The 19,478-nt window shown below is 33.1% G+C and overlaps 1 protein-coding gene and 1 long non-coding RNA gene across 16 annotated transcripts in view; one reads left to right on the plus strand and one right to left on the minus strand.

The window, feature by feature from the left end:
• Positions 1-19,478, plus strand: part of LOC131531223 (NACHT, LRR and PYD domains-containing protein 12-like) — a 166,342-nt gene that overhangs the window by 51,389 nt on the left and 95,475 nt on the right. For 7 of the 14 annotated variants that reach the window (XR_009268607.1, XM_058761851.1, XM_058761860.1 and 4 more), the window contains 8 exons: positions 3,835-4,008; positions 4,176-4,346; positions 4,526-4,699; positions 5,960-6,121; positions 7,825-7,998; positions 8,160-8,330; positions 10,601-10,762; positions 12,480-12,653. Coding sequence is in view for 13 of the 14 variants with exons in the window: in XM_058761851.1 (XP_058617834.1) it covers positions 3,835-4,008; positions 4,176-4,346; positions 4,526-4,699; positions 5,960-6,121; positions 7,825-7,998; positions 8,160-8,330; positions 10,601-10,762; positions 12,480-12,653 (1,362 nt within the window). In the remaining variant the exon portion in view is untranslated. Of the gene's footprint in view, positions 1-3,834; positions 4,009-4,175; positions 4,347-4,525; positions 4,700-5,959; positions 6,122-7,824; positions 7,999-8,159; positions 8,331-9,183; positions 9,355-10,600; positions 10,763-12,479; positions 12,690-18,427; positions 18,602-19,478 lie in introns of all 14 variants that reach the window. The other 7 variants (XM_058761858.1, XM_058761863.1, XM_058761862.1 and 4 more) reach the window with 5 other exon arrangements.
• Positions 1-19,478, minus strand: part of LOC131531317 (uncharacterized) — a 60,024-nt gene that overhangs the window by 32,965 nt on the left and 7,581 nt on the right. The window lies entirely within an intron of this gene.

The raw sequence follows: 19,478 nt of genomic DNA on the forward strand, positions 1-19,478 counted from the left end.
TTCTGTAATCGTATTTCTCTTGTAGGCTAAATGATTGTGGCTTAACAGACAAAAGCTGTTCAGCTCTGGCTACAGTTCTTGGATCAGATACCAGTCTGAAAGAGCTGAACATGAGCAATAATAATCTGCAGGATTCAGGAGTGAAGCAACTCTGCACTGGACTGAATAATATAAATTGCAAATTAGAGATACTGAGGTAAGTTGTGTGATTTGATCTGTCATTGACTCTGTCCTAAACTGACACATTGTGCTATACTGTTTACAGAATGTATTTGGTTATGTTCAAGGTAGGGATAACTTAACATACATTTGATGGTTCATTTGTGTCTGATAATGCATATCTGTTTGTATATAATTGGATATCAAAAGCTAACATAAGATGTTTTCAGACTATTGTTATTTTTGTATTGCATTTACTGATATAATATACTGTATGAGAGTTCAGGGTTTTCGTCTTGAAGGCTGGACAATTTTTATAGTTTGCTTAAAATAAGTATCCTCTAAAACAAACAAACTACATGAATAATGAAAATGTTCTCTCATGATGAAAAAGAAAAAGTTAACTAGTAAAGTAAAAACATGTTATATAGCACTTTATACAATGCAGATAGTTTCAAAGCTGCTTTACAGGTATAAACAAGAAAGTAGTGAATCAGTGATGAAAACAGAATTCAATTCTGCTGCAAAGTAACTCTAAAAAGACAATAGAAAATAGTCATTATTCAATTAAAATCAGTTTAATGTTGATTCAGTTTGGTTCAGTAAATATGTAAAGTCCATCAATTTAAGAGTGAGTTTAATTCATTTATAAAGCAACTGTGGAGAAAACCGTGACAACATCAGCTCAGTTCTCATCCAATAATTTCAATTTTAGTGTTTTCAAAGTTTTAATTGTCTTTCCTTGCCCTCTACAAGTTATTTTCCTAATTATAATTGTTCATTATGAAATATTCTTTAACATGTTATTTATTTGACTTAATGCTCTGCATCTACATTACATATACAAAAAAAAAAAAAAAAAAAAAAAAAAAAAAAAAAAAAAAAAAAAAAAAAAAAAAAAAAAAAAAAAAAAAAAAAAAAAAAAAAAAAAAAAAAAAAAAAAAAAAAAAAAAAAAAAAAAAAAAAAAAAAAAAAAAAAAAAAAAAAAAAAAAAAAAAAAAAAAAAAAAAAAAAAAAAAAAAAAAAAAAAAAAAAAAAAAAAAAAAAAAAAAAAAAAAAAAAAAAAAAAAAAAAAAAAAAAAAAAAAAAAAAAAAAAAAAAAAAAAAAAAAAAAAAAAAAAAAAAAAAAAAAAAAAAAAAAAAAAAAAAAAAAAAAAAAAAAAAAAAAAAAAAAAAAAAAAAAAAAAAAAAAAAAAAAAAAAAAAAAAAAAAAAAAAAAAAAAAAAAAAAAAAAAAAAAAAAAAAAAAAAAAAAAAAAAAAAAAAAAAAAAAAAAAAAAAAAAAAAAAAAAAAAAAAAAAAAAAAAAAAAAAAAAAAAAAAAAAAAAAAAAAAAAAAAAAAAAAAAAAAAAAAAAAAAAAAAAAAAAAAAAAAAAAAAAAAAAAAAAAAAAAAAAAAAAAAAAAAAAAAAAAAAAAAAAAAAAAAAAAAAAAAAAAAAAAAAAAAAAAAAAAAAAAAAAAAAAAAAAAAAAAAAAAAAAAAAAAAAAAAAAAAAAAAAAAAAAAAAAAAAAAAAAAAAAAAAAAAAAAAAAAAAAAAAAAAAAAAAAAAAAAAAAAAAAAAAAAAAAAAAAAAAAAAAAAAAAAAAAAAAAAAAAAAAAAAAAAAAAAAAAAAAAAAAAAAAAAAAAAAAAAAAAAAAAAAAAAAAAAAAAAAAAAAAAAAAAAAAAAAAAAAAAAAAAAAAAAAAAAAAAAAAAAAAAAAAAAAAAAAAAAAAAAAAAAAAAAAAAAAAAAAAAAAAAAAAAAAAAAAAAAAAAAAAAAAAAAAAAAAAAAAAAAAAAAAAAAAAAAAAAAAAAAAAAAAAAAAAAAAAAAAAAAAAAAAAAAAAAAAAAAAAAAAAAAAAAAAAAAAAAAAAAAAAAAAAAAAAAAAAAAAAAAAAAAAAAAAAAAAAAAAAAAAAAAAAAAAAAAAAAAAAAAAAAAAAAAAAAAAAAAAAAAAAAAAAAAAAAAAAGTCTGACTCAATGAGGAATATCAGAAGGCCAAGTCCTGACTGCTGAATAATACTGAATGGACCTTATATAAGGAAGTAGTGATAGGCGTTGTATTTCTATAGGTAGACATGAATCAGCTGATGCTTAAATTATTAACCTCAGAGACCTCAAGACACTCATCAAGATAATAGAGCAGCACTTTTAAATGTATAACTCATTGCCATTTAATGATATACACCTATTATTTATTTACATGTTTTATTCAAGCATGCTAGTTTGTTTTATCTAGGAAATTTGAATCAATTAAATATACTGTGTATATATTAGAATTTTGTTCATGTAAAAATAATTGGTATAAATTACATTTTTGTATTTAACAAATATATTACATGTATCTAACTCTGTGATTTGATTTATTTCTCTTGTAGGCTAAATGATTGTGGCTTAACAGACAAAAGCTGTTCAGCTCTGGCTACAGTTCTTGGATCAGATACCAGTCTGAAAGAGCTGAACATGAGCAATAATAATCTGCAGGATTCAGGAGTGAAGCAACTCTGCACTGGACTGAATAATATAAATTGCAAATTAGAGATAATGAGGTAAGTTTTGTGACGATCCCTTTTGTTTGGTTAGAATTCAGATCCATCTGTTAATGTCACGAATTCGGCTTATGAACTTCTGTTCACCCACCACCAGAGGTCACTCGCTCACCACATTGACTCTCACACCATACATCACACTGGACTGCATTTCCCATCATCCATTGCGCTGAGCTCAGTGAAATTTATAGGCTTTAATTCCAGCATGAACTCTACATCCCAGGTCCTTCCACAGCATTTCAATGTGGTTTAAGAGTGGACTTACGTTAGGCAATTTCAAAAATTAAATTTTCTTGGTTTTCAACCATTTTGAGGTTGTTTGTATGTTATGGATCATTTAGATGAAAGACTTTCACACCTGTTGAGTTTTAGATAATTGAAACCTTAAAGGGATCATGTACTCCATTTTAAATTATTTTTATAATGTTATCTGTGATGCACCTATAATGTTAGATTTTTACATCAAAAAACATCATAATTTAGATATAATGGGCAATTTATTTATTTTTTTGTCCAGGTTTTTACCCTCTCTGCAGAACAGTCTGTCTTTATAGGCGGGGCACATTCAAGACACTGAAGTGAACGCCAACTGCTATGATTGGCTAACAGTTTTTAAAATCAATTCTATATTTGATAAGTAACCAGTGCAGTGTATATAAAATAGGAGATACTGGCTCATACTTGTGGGTGCAAGAAAGTAATCTAGCAGCTGTAGACTAGAGAGGGAAGACAAATAAAGTGAATTACAATAGTCTAAACTAGTTGTTACAAAAGCATGGATCACCGTTTGGAAGTTACTCTGTGATAAGAAAGTTGACGGAGATGAAAACCCGGGTTAAAGTTTTAAGTTCTGAAACTTACAGGATGTTTTTATAGTACATCGACCTGTTACATGTCAAAAGATCAAGGGAAATGTAATTTATCAGTTCATGACCCCTTTCAGTAACTGTAAACTGAAGGATCTCAGGTGAGCTGATGTGTAAAATATTAAAGGTCTCTAGGCCTTTTGGATTCAGTTGCACACTAAATTGCACAGTAAACTGACAAGGAGCACAAATAATTCACTTAATGGATTAATATTGTAAAGGTAATTTCTAGAATAACTCATTAATCAGTTGAATGTTACATTTTTCATTTCTATTTTAGACTTTCAGACTGCAGTATCACTGAAGAAGGTTATAAAGCTCTGTCTTCAGCTCTGAGATCAAACCCTTCACACCTGATAGAGCTGGATCTCACGGGGAATGATCCTGGACAATCAGGAGTGAAGCAGCTCAGTGATTTACTTCAGGATCCAAACTGTCAACTGAAGACACTGAGGTGAGACGTGATGAAGTAATGCAAAATAAATATGCAGGCAATTTATTTATAAAGAATATTTAATTGAAACACTGTGAAAGGGATGAATTTACAAAATGTTTTAGAGTCAGATGTTGTTTTTCAAGTTTATTTATGAAATTAAGTTTACTTCATCTTCTCTTCTGCAGGTTTTTGGGTCCTGCTGCAGATGAAGCCTGTCAGTATGTGACTGGAATTGTGGGTAAAAACCCGTTACTCCTGAGAGAGCTGAATCTGAGTGGACATGAACTAGGAGACACACGAGTGAATCAGATCGCTGCTCTACTGCAGGATAAACACTGTCAACTCAACACGCTGATGTACGTTTTTTCATTGTTACAAGAACACTTTTAAATTCTTGCTGCTGGGTGTTTTTTATGTGTCTTGTATAAGAGATTGCTGACAGAAATCATATGTGATTCATCACCAGTATTTGTCAACTGTCAGCTGAAACTGGTAAATATTCAGACTAAAACTGAAGTGTTTTCTCTTTATGCAGTCTGAATAACAGCTGTATCACAGAAGGAGGTTGTCGTGTTCTGGCTGCAGCTCTAAACTCAAACCCTTCAAATCTGACAGAGCTGGATCTGAGTGAGAATAAACTAGGAAACCCAGGAATGAAGATCATCTTGACTCTGTTTGAAAATGTACAGTGTAGACTGGAAAAGCTGAAGTAAGTATTTTAAAAGTGTATAACATTAATTACCCAGACTCTAGTGACCCACCACAGCTTCATAAATTTGAAAATATTTTACACTTCTCATCAGGACTGCACAATTAATCACAATAAAATTGAAATTGTGATATGGGTTAGTGGAGTTATCAAATCACAAAAGGCTGCTATTTAATTAAATATACAGTCTGCAGTTCCACGTGCTTGTGAGCAAAGTGCATTTACATGTGAGCAGATCATGAGTTAGAATCAATAAATCCTGTCCTTCAACCAGTGCCCTCCAACATTTAGCATCCAGCACACTGGAAAAGAAGCGCCATGTCTTTAAAATTCAGTTTGTTCATTCTTTAAGTGAACTTTTGCCTGCGCTCTAGTGATCAGATTCACTGTTTTGAAGCTTGAACATCAGAATAGAGTACAGATGACACATCCGGTGTGTAACGCCTGTGAGATCTGAGTCGGAGTCGCAGCGCTTGTTACTGGAGCTGCTGGAGACAAGGACTCGATTTGCCTTTTTTAAAAGGATAACAGTAGAGTTCAGTAAACAGATATTTGTGATGAAACAGCATCTCCTTTAACCTTTAATATATTTACCACTAAACATTAATTTTGGACTGAGTTATATTTGGAAATAAAAACAAAATAAATGCTGGTACATAAGTTATGGAGAATTGTTTTATTTTTATTTTGTTTATTTGTAACTCCAAACTAAATTTGACTGACGTAAAACTGAAAGCATTCAATAATTCAGGATCAGATTTAATATGAAGTATATTTTAATCTAGATGGTTTTAATTAGATGTGGTTTTGGTAATCTTGATTTATTTCCAATATTTTTTGGCAGATGGTGTTAATAAATGTTAACAGATTTGTACAAGAAAGTCTTTATAAACCTGTTGTGAACTAAACACAGCAATGTAAAGGTCACTGTTCAGTTTTCCACCAAAATAAAAGCCAGAGGGCTTAATATTCGAAAGTAAAGAAATTAAGACATAAATATCACAATAGTAAATTTATCATTCCATCCTTCAAAACTGAAATCCTTCTCCAAGCTGTTTGTTCTGTGTAGTGTTGCAAGTATGGTTTAGGCTTAAGTATTGTACTGTAAAATACAAAATATTATTATATTTATCAAATAAATAATAATTTTGCAGTATGATTATCATGAAAATCTCATATTGGTGGGTAAAAATAGAAGCTAAAGCTGCTATTAGCATAATTGTATGTATATCTTAATTAGTTTTGTTCTGTCTTCTACAGGTTAAACTGCATCAGTATTACAGATGAAGGTTGTGCTGCTCTGGCATCAGCGTTTAATTCAAACCTCAGAGAGCTGGATCTGAGCAGGAATCAAATAAGAGACTCTGGAGTGACAGAAATCTCCAGTCTGCTGAGAAATTCACAGACACTACAGATACTCAGGTCTGAATCTGGTTAATCTAAACATGAATCAATGTAAAGCTCCAGCTGGTCTGTAAACTGGCGCTGTGTCTCAAGGAATGGGGTCAGTAATGTCAAGTTGGTGAAGATACATTTATAAAATATTGACAAACAGATTGCTTTTTTGAGGTGATGGGAAATGTTAATATGTCTTTCTGTAGACTTTCAAACTGCAGTATCACTGAAGAAGGTTATAATAGTTGCAATCAAAATTATTCACCTGCAAGACATTTTGCTGTATAGAACACAATTTTATGAAAACCATTCAACAAAGGCATCAGTAAAGTATTAGAGTTTTTTTAAAATACAGTTTTAAGTGATTCTGAGAATGTAACATTGAATGTAAGATTAATGATAAAATTCAAACTGGCTCTAAACATTCATGTTCAAAATTATTCAACCCCCAAAAATCTTTGGTTTTCACATTGCCACTGCTTACTTTAAATTCAACCAGATATTTTCAATGAGAATTAAATCTGGAGACACTCAATAACATTCTGTGACTGATCCCTGAAACAAGCAGAAGTAGATTTGGCTCGCTGTCCTGCAGGAAAGTCCATTGATCATCAGCTTCAGTCTTTGCACCAAAGGCATCACAATTCTTCTCAAAATGGCCTGATACTTCAGAGAACCCATGATGCCCTACATACGGCCATGATTTCCACTCACGCTACAGTAAAGCAACCCCATAACAGGACTGATCCATTAAAGTCCCAGTTTGGTCACATCACTCCATAAAACATTCTTCCAGAACTCCACAGATCTACCCAAATGAATTTTAGCAAGTTCAAGTCACCCTTTTGTTCTTCTTGGTCAAGAGTGGTATTCAGCAAGATTCCTCAACATGAAGGCCATTCTTGTCTAGTGTTTTTCTTACACACTGCATTGAAATGGTTTTCCTCCTTTCATTGGTTCATCTTGCAAGTCTTTGGCTGTACATTGCAGGCTTTTGTCAGTTGCTCTGATTAAACATTTTATGATATTATGCTTTTTCTTCAACACCCTCAAAGGTTTTCTGGTACAACACACTTAAAGCTAAGGAATAAGGCTGCGAGCTTTTAATGTCTTGGAAATCTTCATATAGCCTTAAACTTTCTAAAGTAATACAATTATTTATTCTCTATAGCTTCTCTATAGCTTTTGTGAGAGCTCTGTTGACTTTGCCATTTTTGCTACTGAACTTCAGCACACACATGGGCTAACTGCATGTATGTGTAACAGCTTCTAAAGGCTTAATTGTGTTTTGAGACTATTTTATTCCCCACCATGCAAATAAGTGACTTATTTGAAAACAGCAATGCTGAATAGGGGTTGAATAATTATGACATACCTCTGTTATTAAAATACTCAAAAATATGACATTATATATTGACATTATCACTTTTAGTATGGAAGTGAACTGTTATAGATGCAATTTTTATTTTATCCTAGATCTTCAGACAAGCTTGTATTTGTAAAGTAATGCAGTCTCTGAGGGGTTGAGTAAATTTGATTGCAACTGCAGGTTATAATTGTGGAAAATAATGCAAAAATTGCATTTGTTTGTAGTTTATGTTCATAAATATAGATCTTTACCCAACTTTACCGTGAAAAGTGTCCGTTCAGCCCTAAGATTTTTCTTTTATAGAACATGTACTTGTATGACAATCTGTGTTATAAGGAAGAATAACATCTGTTTTTAATAGACTTTCAGACTGCAGTATCACTGAAGAAGGTTATAAAGCTCTGTCTTCAGCTCTGAGATCAAACCCTTCACACCTGATAGAGCTGGATCTCACAGGAAATGATCCTGGACAATCAGGAGTGAAGCAGCTCAGTGATTTACTACAGGATCCAAACTTTCAACTGAAGACACTGAGGTGATGAAGTAATGCAAAATAAATATGCAGGCAATTTTATTTTTAAAGAATATTTAATTGAAACACTGTGAAAAGGATGCATTTACAAAATGTTTTAGAATCAGATGTTGTTTTTCAAGTTTATTTATGAAATTAAGTTTACTTCATCTTCTCTTCTGTAGGTTTTTGGGTCCTGCTGCAGATGAAGCCTGTCAGTATGTGACTGGAATTGTGGGTAAAAACCCATTACTCCTGAGAGAGCTGAATCTGAGTGGATGTAAACTAGGAGACACACGAGTGAATCAGATCGCTGCTCTATTGCAGGATAAACACTGTCAACTCAACACACTGATGTAAGTTTTTTCATTGTTACAAGGACACTTTTAAATTCTTGCTGCTGGGTGTTTTTTATGTGTGTTGTATAAGTCATACGTGACTCATCATCACCAGTATTTGTCAAGTGTCAGGTAAAACATACTGGTAAATATTCAGACTAAAACTGAAGTGTTTTCTCTTTATGCAGTCTGAATTACAGCTGTATCACAGAAGGATGTTGTCATGTTCTGGCTGCAGCTCTAAACTCAAACCCTTCAAATCTGACAGAGCTGGATCTGAGCAGGAATCAAATAAGAGACTCTGGAGTGACAGAAATCTCCAGTCTGCTGAGAAATTCACAGACACTACAGATACTCAGGTCTGAATCTGGTTAATCTAAACATGAATCAATGTAAAGCTCCAGCTGGTCTGTAAACTGGTGCTGTGTCTCAAGGAATGGGTCAGTAATGTCAAGTTGGTGAAGATACATTTATAAAATATTGACAAACAGATTGCTTTTTGAGGTGATGGGAAATGTTAATATGTCTTTCTGTAGACTTTCAGACTGCAGTATCACTGAAGAAGGTTATAAAGCTCTGGCTTCAGCTCTGAGATCAAACCCTTCACACCTGATAGAACTAGATCTCACAGGAAATGATCCTGGACAATCAGGAGTGAAGCAGCTCAGTGATTTACTACAGGATCCAAACTTTCAACTGAAGACACTGAGGTGATGAAGTAATGCAAAATAAATATGCAGGCAATTTTATTTTTAAAGAATATTTAATTGAAACACTGTGAAAAGGATGCATTTACAAAATGTTTTAGAATCAGATGTTGTTTTTCAAGTTTATTTATGAAATTAAGTTTACTTCATCTTCTCTTCTGTAGGTTTTTGGGTCCTGCTGCAGATGAAGCCTGTCAGTATGTGACTGGAATTGTGGGTAAAAACCCATTACTCCTGAGAGAGCTGAATCTGAGTGAACATGAACTAGGAGACACACGAGTGAATCAGATCGCTGCTCTACTGCAGGATAAACACTGTCAACTCAACACACTGATGTAAGTTTTTTCATTGTTACAAGGACACTTTTAAATTCTTGCTGCTGGGTGTTTTTTATGTGTGTTGTATAAGTCATACGTGACTCATCATCACCAGTATTTGTCAAGTGTCAGGTAAAACATACTGGTAAATATTCAGACTAAAACTGAAGTGTTTTCTCTTTATGCAGTCTGAATTACAGCTGTATCACAGAAGGATGTTGTCATGTTCTGGCTGCAGCTCTAAATAAACTATATATTAATCACTGCATTTTTTTTATCAGAATGATGCTGTTAACCTTAACATTTTATTTTATGATTTAAATGATCTAAGCAAAAGAGTTATAAAATTCAGAATTTTTAGAGCTCATAATTTGTTTAAAAATATAACACATTACACATTCATTTTGGACTGAGCTATATTTGGAAATAAAAACAAAATAAATGCTGGTACATAAGTTATGGAGAATTGTTTTATTTTTATTTTGTTTGTTTGTACCTCCAAACAAAATTCGTAAAACTGAAAGCATTCAATAATTCAGGATCAGATTTAATATGAAGTATATTTTAATGTAAGATGTGGTTTTGGTAATCTTGATTTATTTCTGATATTTTTGTTTTGGCTAGCAGAAGTTCTGAATGGCTGTTAAATGTTAAAAAATAATAATAATAATAATAATAATAATAATAATAATAATAATAATAATAATAATAATAATAATAATAATAATAATAATAATAATAATTGGCTGGTGAGCGAGTTATTTTGAGTTTATAACGTGAATTTGAAAGGTTCACTTAATTTTACATTAATGCAATTTCCAATATTTTTGAGCAGATGATGTTAACAAATTTTAACAGATTTCACCTGATTTGTACAACAAAGTCTTTATAAACCTGTTGTGAACTAAACACAGAAATTTAAAGGTCACTGTTCAGTTTTCCACCAAAATAAAAGCCTGAGGGCTTAACATTCGAAATTAAAGAAATTAAGACATAAATATCACAATAGTAAATTTATCATTCCATCCTTCAAAACTTAAATCCTTCTCTAAGCTGCTTGTTCTATGTAGTGTTGTAAGTATGGTTTAGGCTTAAGTATTGTACTGTAAAATACAAAATATTATTATAATTATCAAATTAAAAATTATAATTTCACAGTATGATTATCATGAAAATCTCATATTGGTGGATAAAAGTAGTAGCTAAAGCTGCTATTTGCGTAAATGTATGTATACCTTAATTAGTTTTGTTCTCTCTTCTACAGGTTAAACTGCATCAGTATTACAGAAGAAGGTTGTGCTGCTCTGGCATCAACGTTTAATTCAAACCTCAGAGAGCTGGATCTGAGCAGGAATCAAATAGGAGACTCTGGAGTGACCGAAATCTCCAGTCTGCTGAGAAATTCACAGACACTACAGATACTCAGGTCTGAATCTGGTTAATCTAAACATTAATCAATGTAAAGCTCCAGCTGGTCTGTAAACTGGCGCTGTGTCTCAAGGAATGGGTCAGTAATGTCAAGTTGGTGAAGATACATTTATACAATATTGACAAACAGATTGCTTTTTTGAGGTGATGGGAAATGTTAATATGTCTTTCTGTAGACTTTCAAACTGCAGTATCACTGAAGAAGGTTATAATAGTTGCAATCAAAATTATTCAACCCCTTTGACCTGCAAGACATTTTGCTGTATAGAACACAATTTTATGAAAACCATTCAACAAAGGTATCAGTAAAGTATTAGAGATAGTTTTTTTTAAATACAATTTTAAGTGATTCTGAGAATGTAACATTAAATGTAAGATTAATGATAAAATTCAAACTGGCTCTAAACATTCATGTTCAAAATTATTCAACCCCCAAATATCTTTGGTTTTCACATTGCCACTGCTTACTTTAAATTCAACCAGATATTTTCAATGAGAATTAAATCTGGAGACTGAACAGGACACTCAATAACATTCTGTGACTGATCCCTGAAACAAGCAGAAGTAGATTTGGATTGCTGTCCTGCAGGAAAGTCCATTGATCATCAGATACAGTCTTTGCACCAAAGGCATCACAATTCTTGTCAAAATGGCCTGATACTTCAGAGAACCCATGATGCCCTACATACGGCCATGATTTCCACTCACGCTACAGTAAAGCAACCCCATAACAGGACTGATCCACCAAAGTCCCAGTTTGGTCACATCACTCCATAAAACATTCTTCCAGAACTCCACAGATCTACCCAAATGAATTTTAGCAAGTTCAAGTCACCCTTTTGTTCTTCTTGGTCAAGAGTGGTATTCAGCAAGATGCCTCAACATGAAGGCCATTCTTGTCTAGTGTTTTCTTACACACTGCATTGAAATGGTTTTCCTCCTTTCATTGGTTCATCTTGCAAGTCTTTGGCTGTACATTGCAGGCTTTTGTCAGTTGCTCTGATTAAACATTTTATGATATTATGCTTTTTCTTCAACACCCTCAAAGGTTTTCTGGTACAACACACTTAAAGCTAAGGAATAAGGCTGTGAGCTTTTAATGTCTTGGAAATCTTCATATAGTCTTAGACTTTCTAAAGTAATACAATTATTTATTCTATAGCTTCTCTATAGCTTTTGTGAGAGCTCTGTTGACTTTGCCATTTTTGCTACTGAACTTCAGCACACGCATGGGCTAACTGCATATGTGTGTGTAACAGCTTCTAAAGGCTTAATTGTGTTTTGAGAATTTTATTCTCCACCATATAAATAAGTGACTTAAAAACAGCAATGTTGAATAGGGGTTGAATAATTATGACATACCTGTGTTATTAAAATACTAAAAAATGACATTATATATTGACATTATCACTTTTAGTATGGCAGTGAACTGTTATAGATGCAATTTTGTATTTTATCCTGGATCTTCAGACAAGCTTGTATTTGTAAAGTAATGCAGTCTCTGAGGGGTTGAGTAAATTTGATTGCAACTGTAGGTTATAATTGTGGAAAATAATGCAGAAATTGCATTTGTTGTAGTTTATGTTCACCAATATAGAACTTTACCCTGCTATACCGTGAAAAGGGTCCGTTCAGCCCTAAGATTTTTATTTTATAGAACATGTACTTGTATGACAATCTGTGTTATAAGGAAGAATAACATCTTTTTTTAATAGACTTTCAGACTGCAGTATCACTGAAGAAGGTTATAAAGCTCTGTCTTCAGCTCTGAGATCAAACCCTTCACACCTGATAGAGCTGGATCTCACAGGGAATGATCCTGGACAATCAGGAGTGAAGCAGCTCAGTGATTTACTACAGGATCCAAACTGTCAACTGAAGACACTGAGGTGAGACGTGATGAAATAATGCAAAATAAATGATACGCAAGTGAATTAATTACCTTATGTATAAATATATTATATTTAGGGATGCACGATATTGGATTTTTGCCGAAATCCAATATGCAGATAATTTAACTCATTTTGGCCAATAGCCGATGCCGATATATAATTATTTTTAATTTTGGTTAGTTTTTAACAAGAACTTATTTGTTGGAATTAAATAAACAACAATGAAGTTATTTTATAATGACAGTACATTGAAGATTTGAAAATAGCTATAAATAAACTATATATTAATCACTGCATTTTTTTTATCAGAATGATGCTGTTAACCTTAACATTTTATTTTATGATTTAAATGATCTAAGCAAAAGAGTTATAAAATTCAGAATTTTTAGAGCTCATAATTTGTTTAAAAATATAACACATTACACATTAATGAATGAATAATTAAATATAAAATTATGTAATTTAAGTGTCATGTTTTTTTTGTCATGTACGCTATAACTTCTGACCTTTTAAATCAAAACAAAATCATGATTATGACATCAATTACTGCTTTATTTAATCATAAACAGTCTAAATATTATTTGTGTATTTTCCTTTCATTTTATTAGAAGTAGGCCGACAGCGCCCCCTACAGAATTAATACTCCTCACCGAGCGTGCGTTAGGACACTGATTCCAGGTATCCTGAGAGGATGGGCAATATAATTTATTTTATTACATTTCCTGAATCCAAACAAAACGGAGCAAAATATCCCTAATCATTCAACCCCAATCCAAATGAAGACAAAAACGTTCATTTTCTGGTTGTCATACACTCATTAAGTTACAATGTTCATCTGCTCAAGCAGAACGTTAATGTTATCTTGTGCTTCAGCAAAGTATCTCTGACTAAAACTAGCTAACGTTAAAGTTAGTGAGTCCATGCTAACGTACAAACCTTAATAGCATTTCACTGTTTCTTCATATTAAACTGGTTAAATGTACATTAATTTAATCATACCCTGCGGTACATGAACAGTGTTGATCCTGCATGTTGTCGTCCGCGATCGTGATGACTGACCGTAGTATGAGACTTCTCCTGCTTGCATTGTGATCTGTAAACCCTCGCTTCGAGTTACCCACCGTATTTATTTTAAAATATTTTATAAATCCCTCCATGGAATATTTAATTCCCATTTGGTGGCCTTCTGTGTCCAAAATTGTGCAAAAACATCGTGGGACAAGGTTTTCACTGCAGCTGACATTGTAAGACAGTGAGCAACTACGTTTGTTTGTCCGAGGGAGCAACAGTAACTAAGGGGCGCAGAGCTTACTGATAGGTCAATTGTGCACACACACACACACACACACACACACGCACACACACACACACACACACACACACACACACACACATTCAGTGTCTGAACCTGCAGTTCCTCTCATAATGAGCAGAATTGCTGTTGCATCAACAGACATCAGTTAAATAAAACTATCCAGAGATGATCTAAACCCAGATCATGTTCCCTGTTAGTGGATCAAGTGTTTGAATTCTGCTACATAGCAATAATAATAATAATAGTAATAATAGGAAGAGCCGGCATCAAAAGATCAACGAAATATATCGCTGTGAATGCTTAGCTGTCACAAGCTAGTTATCTCTTTGCTAACTTTCCTCATCTCCTGCTTAAAAGCCAGAAAGATCTTGAGATTTTTGAAAATCATGATCTAGTGAACTTTTGCCCCCAGTTTCTTTTAAATTTATTTTTGAGCTTGTCTTTCTTTTAAAAAATAAATAAATAAATGTCTCTGTGATTACTCTGCACAATGGCAAACTTGAATCTAATCTAATTACTGGTAGTGTTTGGACATAAATATGTTGGCAGTGTGTGAGCACAACCACCCTACAATGATAAAAATCCACCCACTCCTTGTTTTTTAATCCCCTTTAAACCAAATCAGTCTCATTAGATCTGCTGTTTTGATTCTCTGAGCAGTGTGACATCACATTGTTTAGGCCCCGCCCACAGCTGATGACTGACAGTCCTGCATTACCATAGTTTCTGCTCTCAGAGAGTTGTTTGGTTGTACCATAGATATGTAAAGGTAGATGCCACATTCGACTGCTCCAGATATGTTGTCATTACATTACGTCCATTAATAATCCAGTTGAAGTGGCTGAAGCACTTCATTATTACTTCATTGATTCTGTAGTCAAAATTGCACAATGTTTTTCTGCTGAGTATAGACTGTTTCATTGGGCGCGCGCCTGGCTCCAAGTTAACTTCCGGTCTGTGTTTGTTTATCGGTCTGGCTAATGGCACCGGCTACAAACGCAGTTAAAGTTAAGTTAGGGCCACAAAAGCGCACATGTGCAGTAACGTTTGTTTATGTTGTTGTCGTTGAAACCGTCTATACAGAAGTTTGTCCAGTTAATACAGTGGAACAAGCTCTTACTTTAAAACTGCACAGTTCAGTCTGAAGCGTCTGTCTAAACATTTGAAACATGAGCTCATTTCTGTCCGCTTCACTTGTTGCCCATACAGCAGGTCAAATACACAACCCAATATCCAATAATTTCAGTTAATAATACCAAAATTACACAAACATTTCACTTTTATCCAGTGAGACAGAACTGTTATCATTGTGTTTATTAATGGGACGCAACAGAATAGTTCTGTGCTGCTGTAGCAGAACATATTCATAGTGTTTATTGATGCTCATATCATCTCTCTGCCATCAAACCACCAGATTAATGAACGTCTAACACAACCGAACAGAACCGGTCCAGACTGGGCTTTATTCTGTGCAGGCATTGGTTCTTCAGCCTTACCTGTTTCAGAGAAATATTACTGCACTTCACATCTACACCCAGACAAACCTACAGTTTTATTTAGATGTGCAAAGTTGAATCCGTGTATCAAAGCTGATCGAGTCACTGGACAGAGCAGAGCGGATGTGTTTACGATGTAGTGATGTGCAGACCAGCATCAGTTTAAGCACAAATACACAGCAGTCACAGCTTTTATTTTAGACAATATGCTCAGTTTTAGACACAAGATGAAATGGGAATTTTAGGAAAGAAATAAAAGATATGAAATATTGGTAACACTTTATTTTAGGGTCTCTTAACTAGTTGCTTATTAGCATGCATATTACTAGAATATTAGCCATTTATTAGTAGTAATTAAGCACATATTAATGCCTTATTCTACATTACCTTATTCTACATTACCTTATTCTACATTACCTTATTCTACATTACCTTATTCTACATTACCTTATTCTACATTACCTTATTCTACATTACCTTATTCTACATTACCTTATTCTACATTACCTTATTCTACATTACCTTATTCTACATTACCTTATTCTACATTACCTTATTCTACATTACCTTATTCTACATTACCTTATTCTACATTACCTTATTCTACATTACCTTATTCTACATTACCTTATTCTACATTACCTTATTCTACATTACCTTATTCTACATTACCTTATTCTACATTACCTTATTCTACATTACCTTATTCTACATTACCTTATTCTACATTACCTTATTCTACATTACCTTATTCTACATTACCTTATTCTACATTACCTTATTCTACATTACCTTATTCTACATTACCTTATTCTACATTACCTTATTCTACATTACCTTATTCTACATTACCTTATTCTACATTACCTTATTCTACATTACCTTATTCTACATTACCTTATTCTACATTACCTTATTCTACATTACCTTATTCTACATTTTGTCTCTAACTTCTGCTGTGACTGTGAATGTGATCATGAATACTGACTACAAACTGAGGATTGAAGACAAATTTAAAAACATTGACCACCAACATATGCCTTCACAGATGAACTGAAACCCTTTAATGCTTGCTTTGATCGTATAAACACAGAAGCACCCATCAAAGCTGAGCCCCCACCTGACGACCTGACACTCACTTGTTTAACCAGTGAGGTGTGCTTCTACCTGAGCAGGGTGAACGCACATAAAGTGTCTGGCCCTGATGGTCTTCCTGACCGAGTGCTCAGGGTCTGCACAGAACAGCTGGCTGATGTCTTCACACACATTTTCAAGCTCTACTCGCTCCAGACCGTTGTCCCCACCTACTTCAAAACAGTCACCATTGTACCAGTACCAAAACACCACAACTCCATAAAAAAATAAATAAATAAATGTCTCTGTGATTACTCTGCACAATGGCAAACTTGAATCTAATCTAATTACTGGTAGTGTTTGGACATAAATATGTTGGCAGTGTGTGAGCACAACCACCCTACAATGATAAAAATCCACCCACTCCTTGTTTTTTAATCCCCTTTAAACCAAATCAGTCTCATTAGATCTGCTGTTTTGATTCTCTGAGCAGTGTGACATCACATTGTTTAGGCCCCGCCCACATCTGATGACTGACAGTCCTGCATTACCATAGTTTCTGCTCTCAGAGAGTTGTTTGGTTGTACCATAGATATGTAAAGGTAGATGCCACATTCGACCGCTCCAGATATGTTGTCATTACATTACGTCCATTAATAATCCAGTTGAAGTGGCTGAAGCACTTCATTATTACTTCATTGATTCTGTAGTCAAAATTGCACAATGTTTTTCTGCTGAGTATAGACTGTTTCATTGGGCGCGCCTGGCTCCAAGTTAACTTCCGGTCTGTGTTTGTTTATCGGTCTGGCTAATGGCACCGCTACAAACGCAGTTAAAGTTAAGTTAGGGCCACAAAAGCGCACATGTGCAGTAACGTTTGTTTATGTTGTTGTCGTTGAAACCGTCTATACAGAAGTTTGTCCAGTTAATACAGTGGAACAAGCTCTTACTTTAAAACTGCACAGTTCAGTCTGAAGCGTCTGTCTAAACATTTGAAACATGAGCTCATTTCTGTCCGCTTCACTTGTTGTCCATACAGCAGGTCAAATACACAACCCAATATCCAATAATTTCAGTTAATAATACCAAAATTACACAAACATTTCACTTTTATCCAGTGAGACAGAACTGTTATCATTGTGTTTATTAATGGGACGCAACAGAATAGTTCTGTGCTGCTGTAGCAGAACATATTCATAGTGTTTATTGATGCTCATATCATCTCTCTGCCATCAAACCACCAGATTAATGAACGTCTAACACAACCGAACAGAACCGGTCCAGACTGGGCTTTATTCTGTGCAGGCATTGGTTCTTCAGCCTTACCTGTTTCAGAGAAATATTACTGCACTTCACATCTACACCCAGACAAACCTACAGTTTTATTTAGATGTGCAAAGTTGAATCCGTGTATCAAAGCTGATCGAGTCACTGGACAGAGCAGAGCGGATGTGTTTACGATGTAGTGATGTGCAGACCAGCATCAGTTTAAGCACAAATACACAGCAGTCACAGCTTTTATTTTAGACAATATGCTCAGTTTTAGACACAAGATGAAATGGGAATTTTAGGGAAGGAATAAAAAGATATGAAATATTGGTAACACTTTATTTTAGGGTCTCTTAACTAGTTGCTTATTAGCATGCATATTACTAGAATATTAGCCATTTATTAGTAGTAATTAAGCACATATTAATGCCTTATTCTACATTACCTTATTCTACATCCCTAATCCTACCCAATACCTAAATATATTTATTTACGATATTATTTTCAGGTTTTAGCAACATTTTATTTATTGCACTGTATGGTGTTAACACATGATGAATTACTCTCACATGAACATAACGTGTCTGATTCATTGTCTTTTCTCTTTCTGTCTTCAGTCTGTATGGATGCAGTATTACAGAGAAACAGTGTCTCATCCTGACTTCAGCTCTGAAATCAAACCCATCACACCTGAGAGAACTGAAGCTGAGCTGGAATAAACTCGGAGACTCTGGAGTGAAACACCTCAGTGATCTACTGATGAACACACAATGCAAGCTGCAGAAACTAGTGTTAGTATCATTATTACTCCTCCTAGAGCTTTAACTCTACAGACTCCAAACTCAGCCCAGATCTTCAGACTGATCTCGCCGGGTGTGCTATATCTTTTCTAACTGATCAGACTTATGGTTTTCATAAAACTGAAGATTAAAAATCATAAAAATCCCATAGACTTACATTGACGGAATGTTCAAATGAGCCAAGACTATTCAAACTCCAACTGTCAAAATTCAAACTTAAACTCCCAGAATCCTTTGAGACTCAATCAAGCTTCCCTTCTATGTACTATTTCTAACCCATTCAAACTCATTCAAACTCATCTATCTAATATTTCTAATCTATCTATCCTAGCGACATGCTAATCATGCTAGAAAAATGCTAATCCTTACTAGAAATATGCTAGTAACATGCTAATCAAGCTAGCAACATGCTAGTCACTTGCTAATCATGCTAGAAACATGTTAGTGACATACTAATAACGTGCTAATCATGCTAGCAACATGCTAGTCACTTGCTAATCATGCTAGCAACATGCTAGTCACTTGCTAATCATGCTAGCAACATGCTAGCAGTATGCTAGTAACATGTTAATCATGCTAGAAACATGCTAGCGGAATGCTAATCATGCTAGTAACATGCTAGTCACTTGCTAATCATGCTAGCAACATGCTAGTCACTTGCAAATCATGTTGGCAACATGCTAGTCACTTGCAAATCATGTTGGCAACATGCTAGTCACTTGCAAATCATGCTAGCAACATGTTAGTCATGCTAGCAGTATGCTAGTAACATGATAATCATGCTAGAAACATGCTAGCGGAATGCTAATCATGCTAGCAACATGTTAATCATGCTAGCAACATGCTAGTGACATGCTAATCATGCTAT

The sequence above is a fragment of the Onychostoma macrolepis genome, chromosome 22 (assembly GCF_012432095.1).
Source record: "Onychostoma macrolepis isolate SWU-2019 chromosome 22, ASM1243209v1, whole genome shotgun sequence".
NCBI lineage: Eukaryota > Metazoa > Chordata > Actinopteri > Cypriniformes > Cyprinidae > Onychostoma > Onychostoma macrolepis.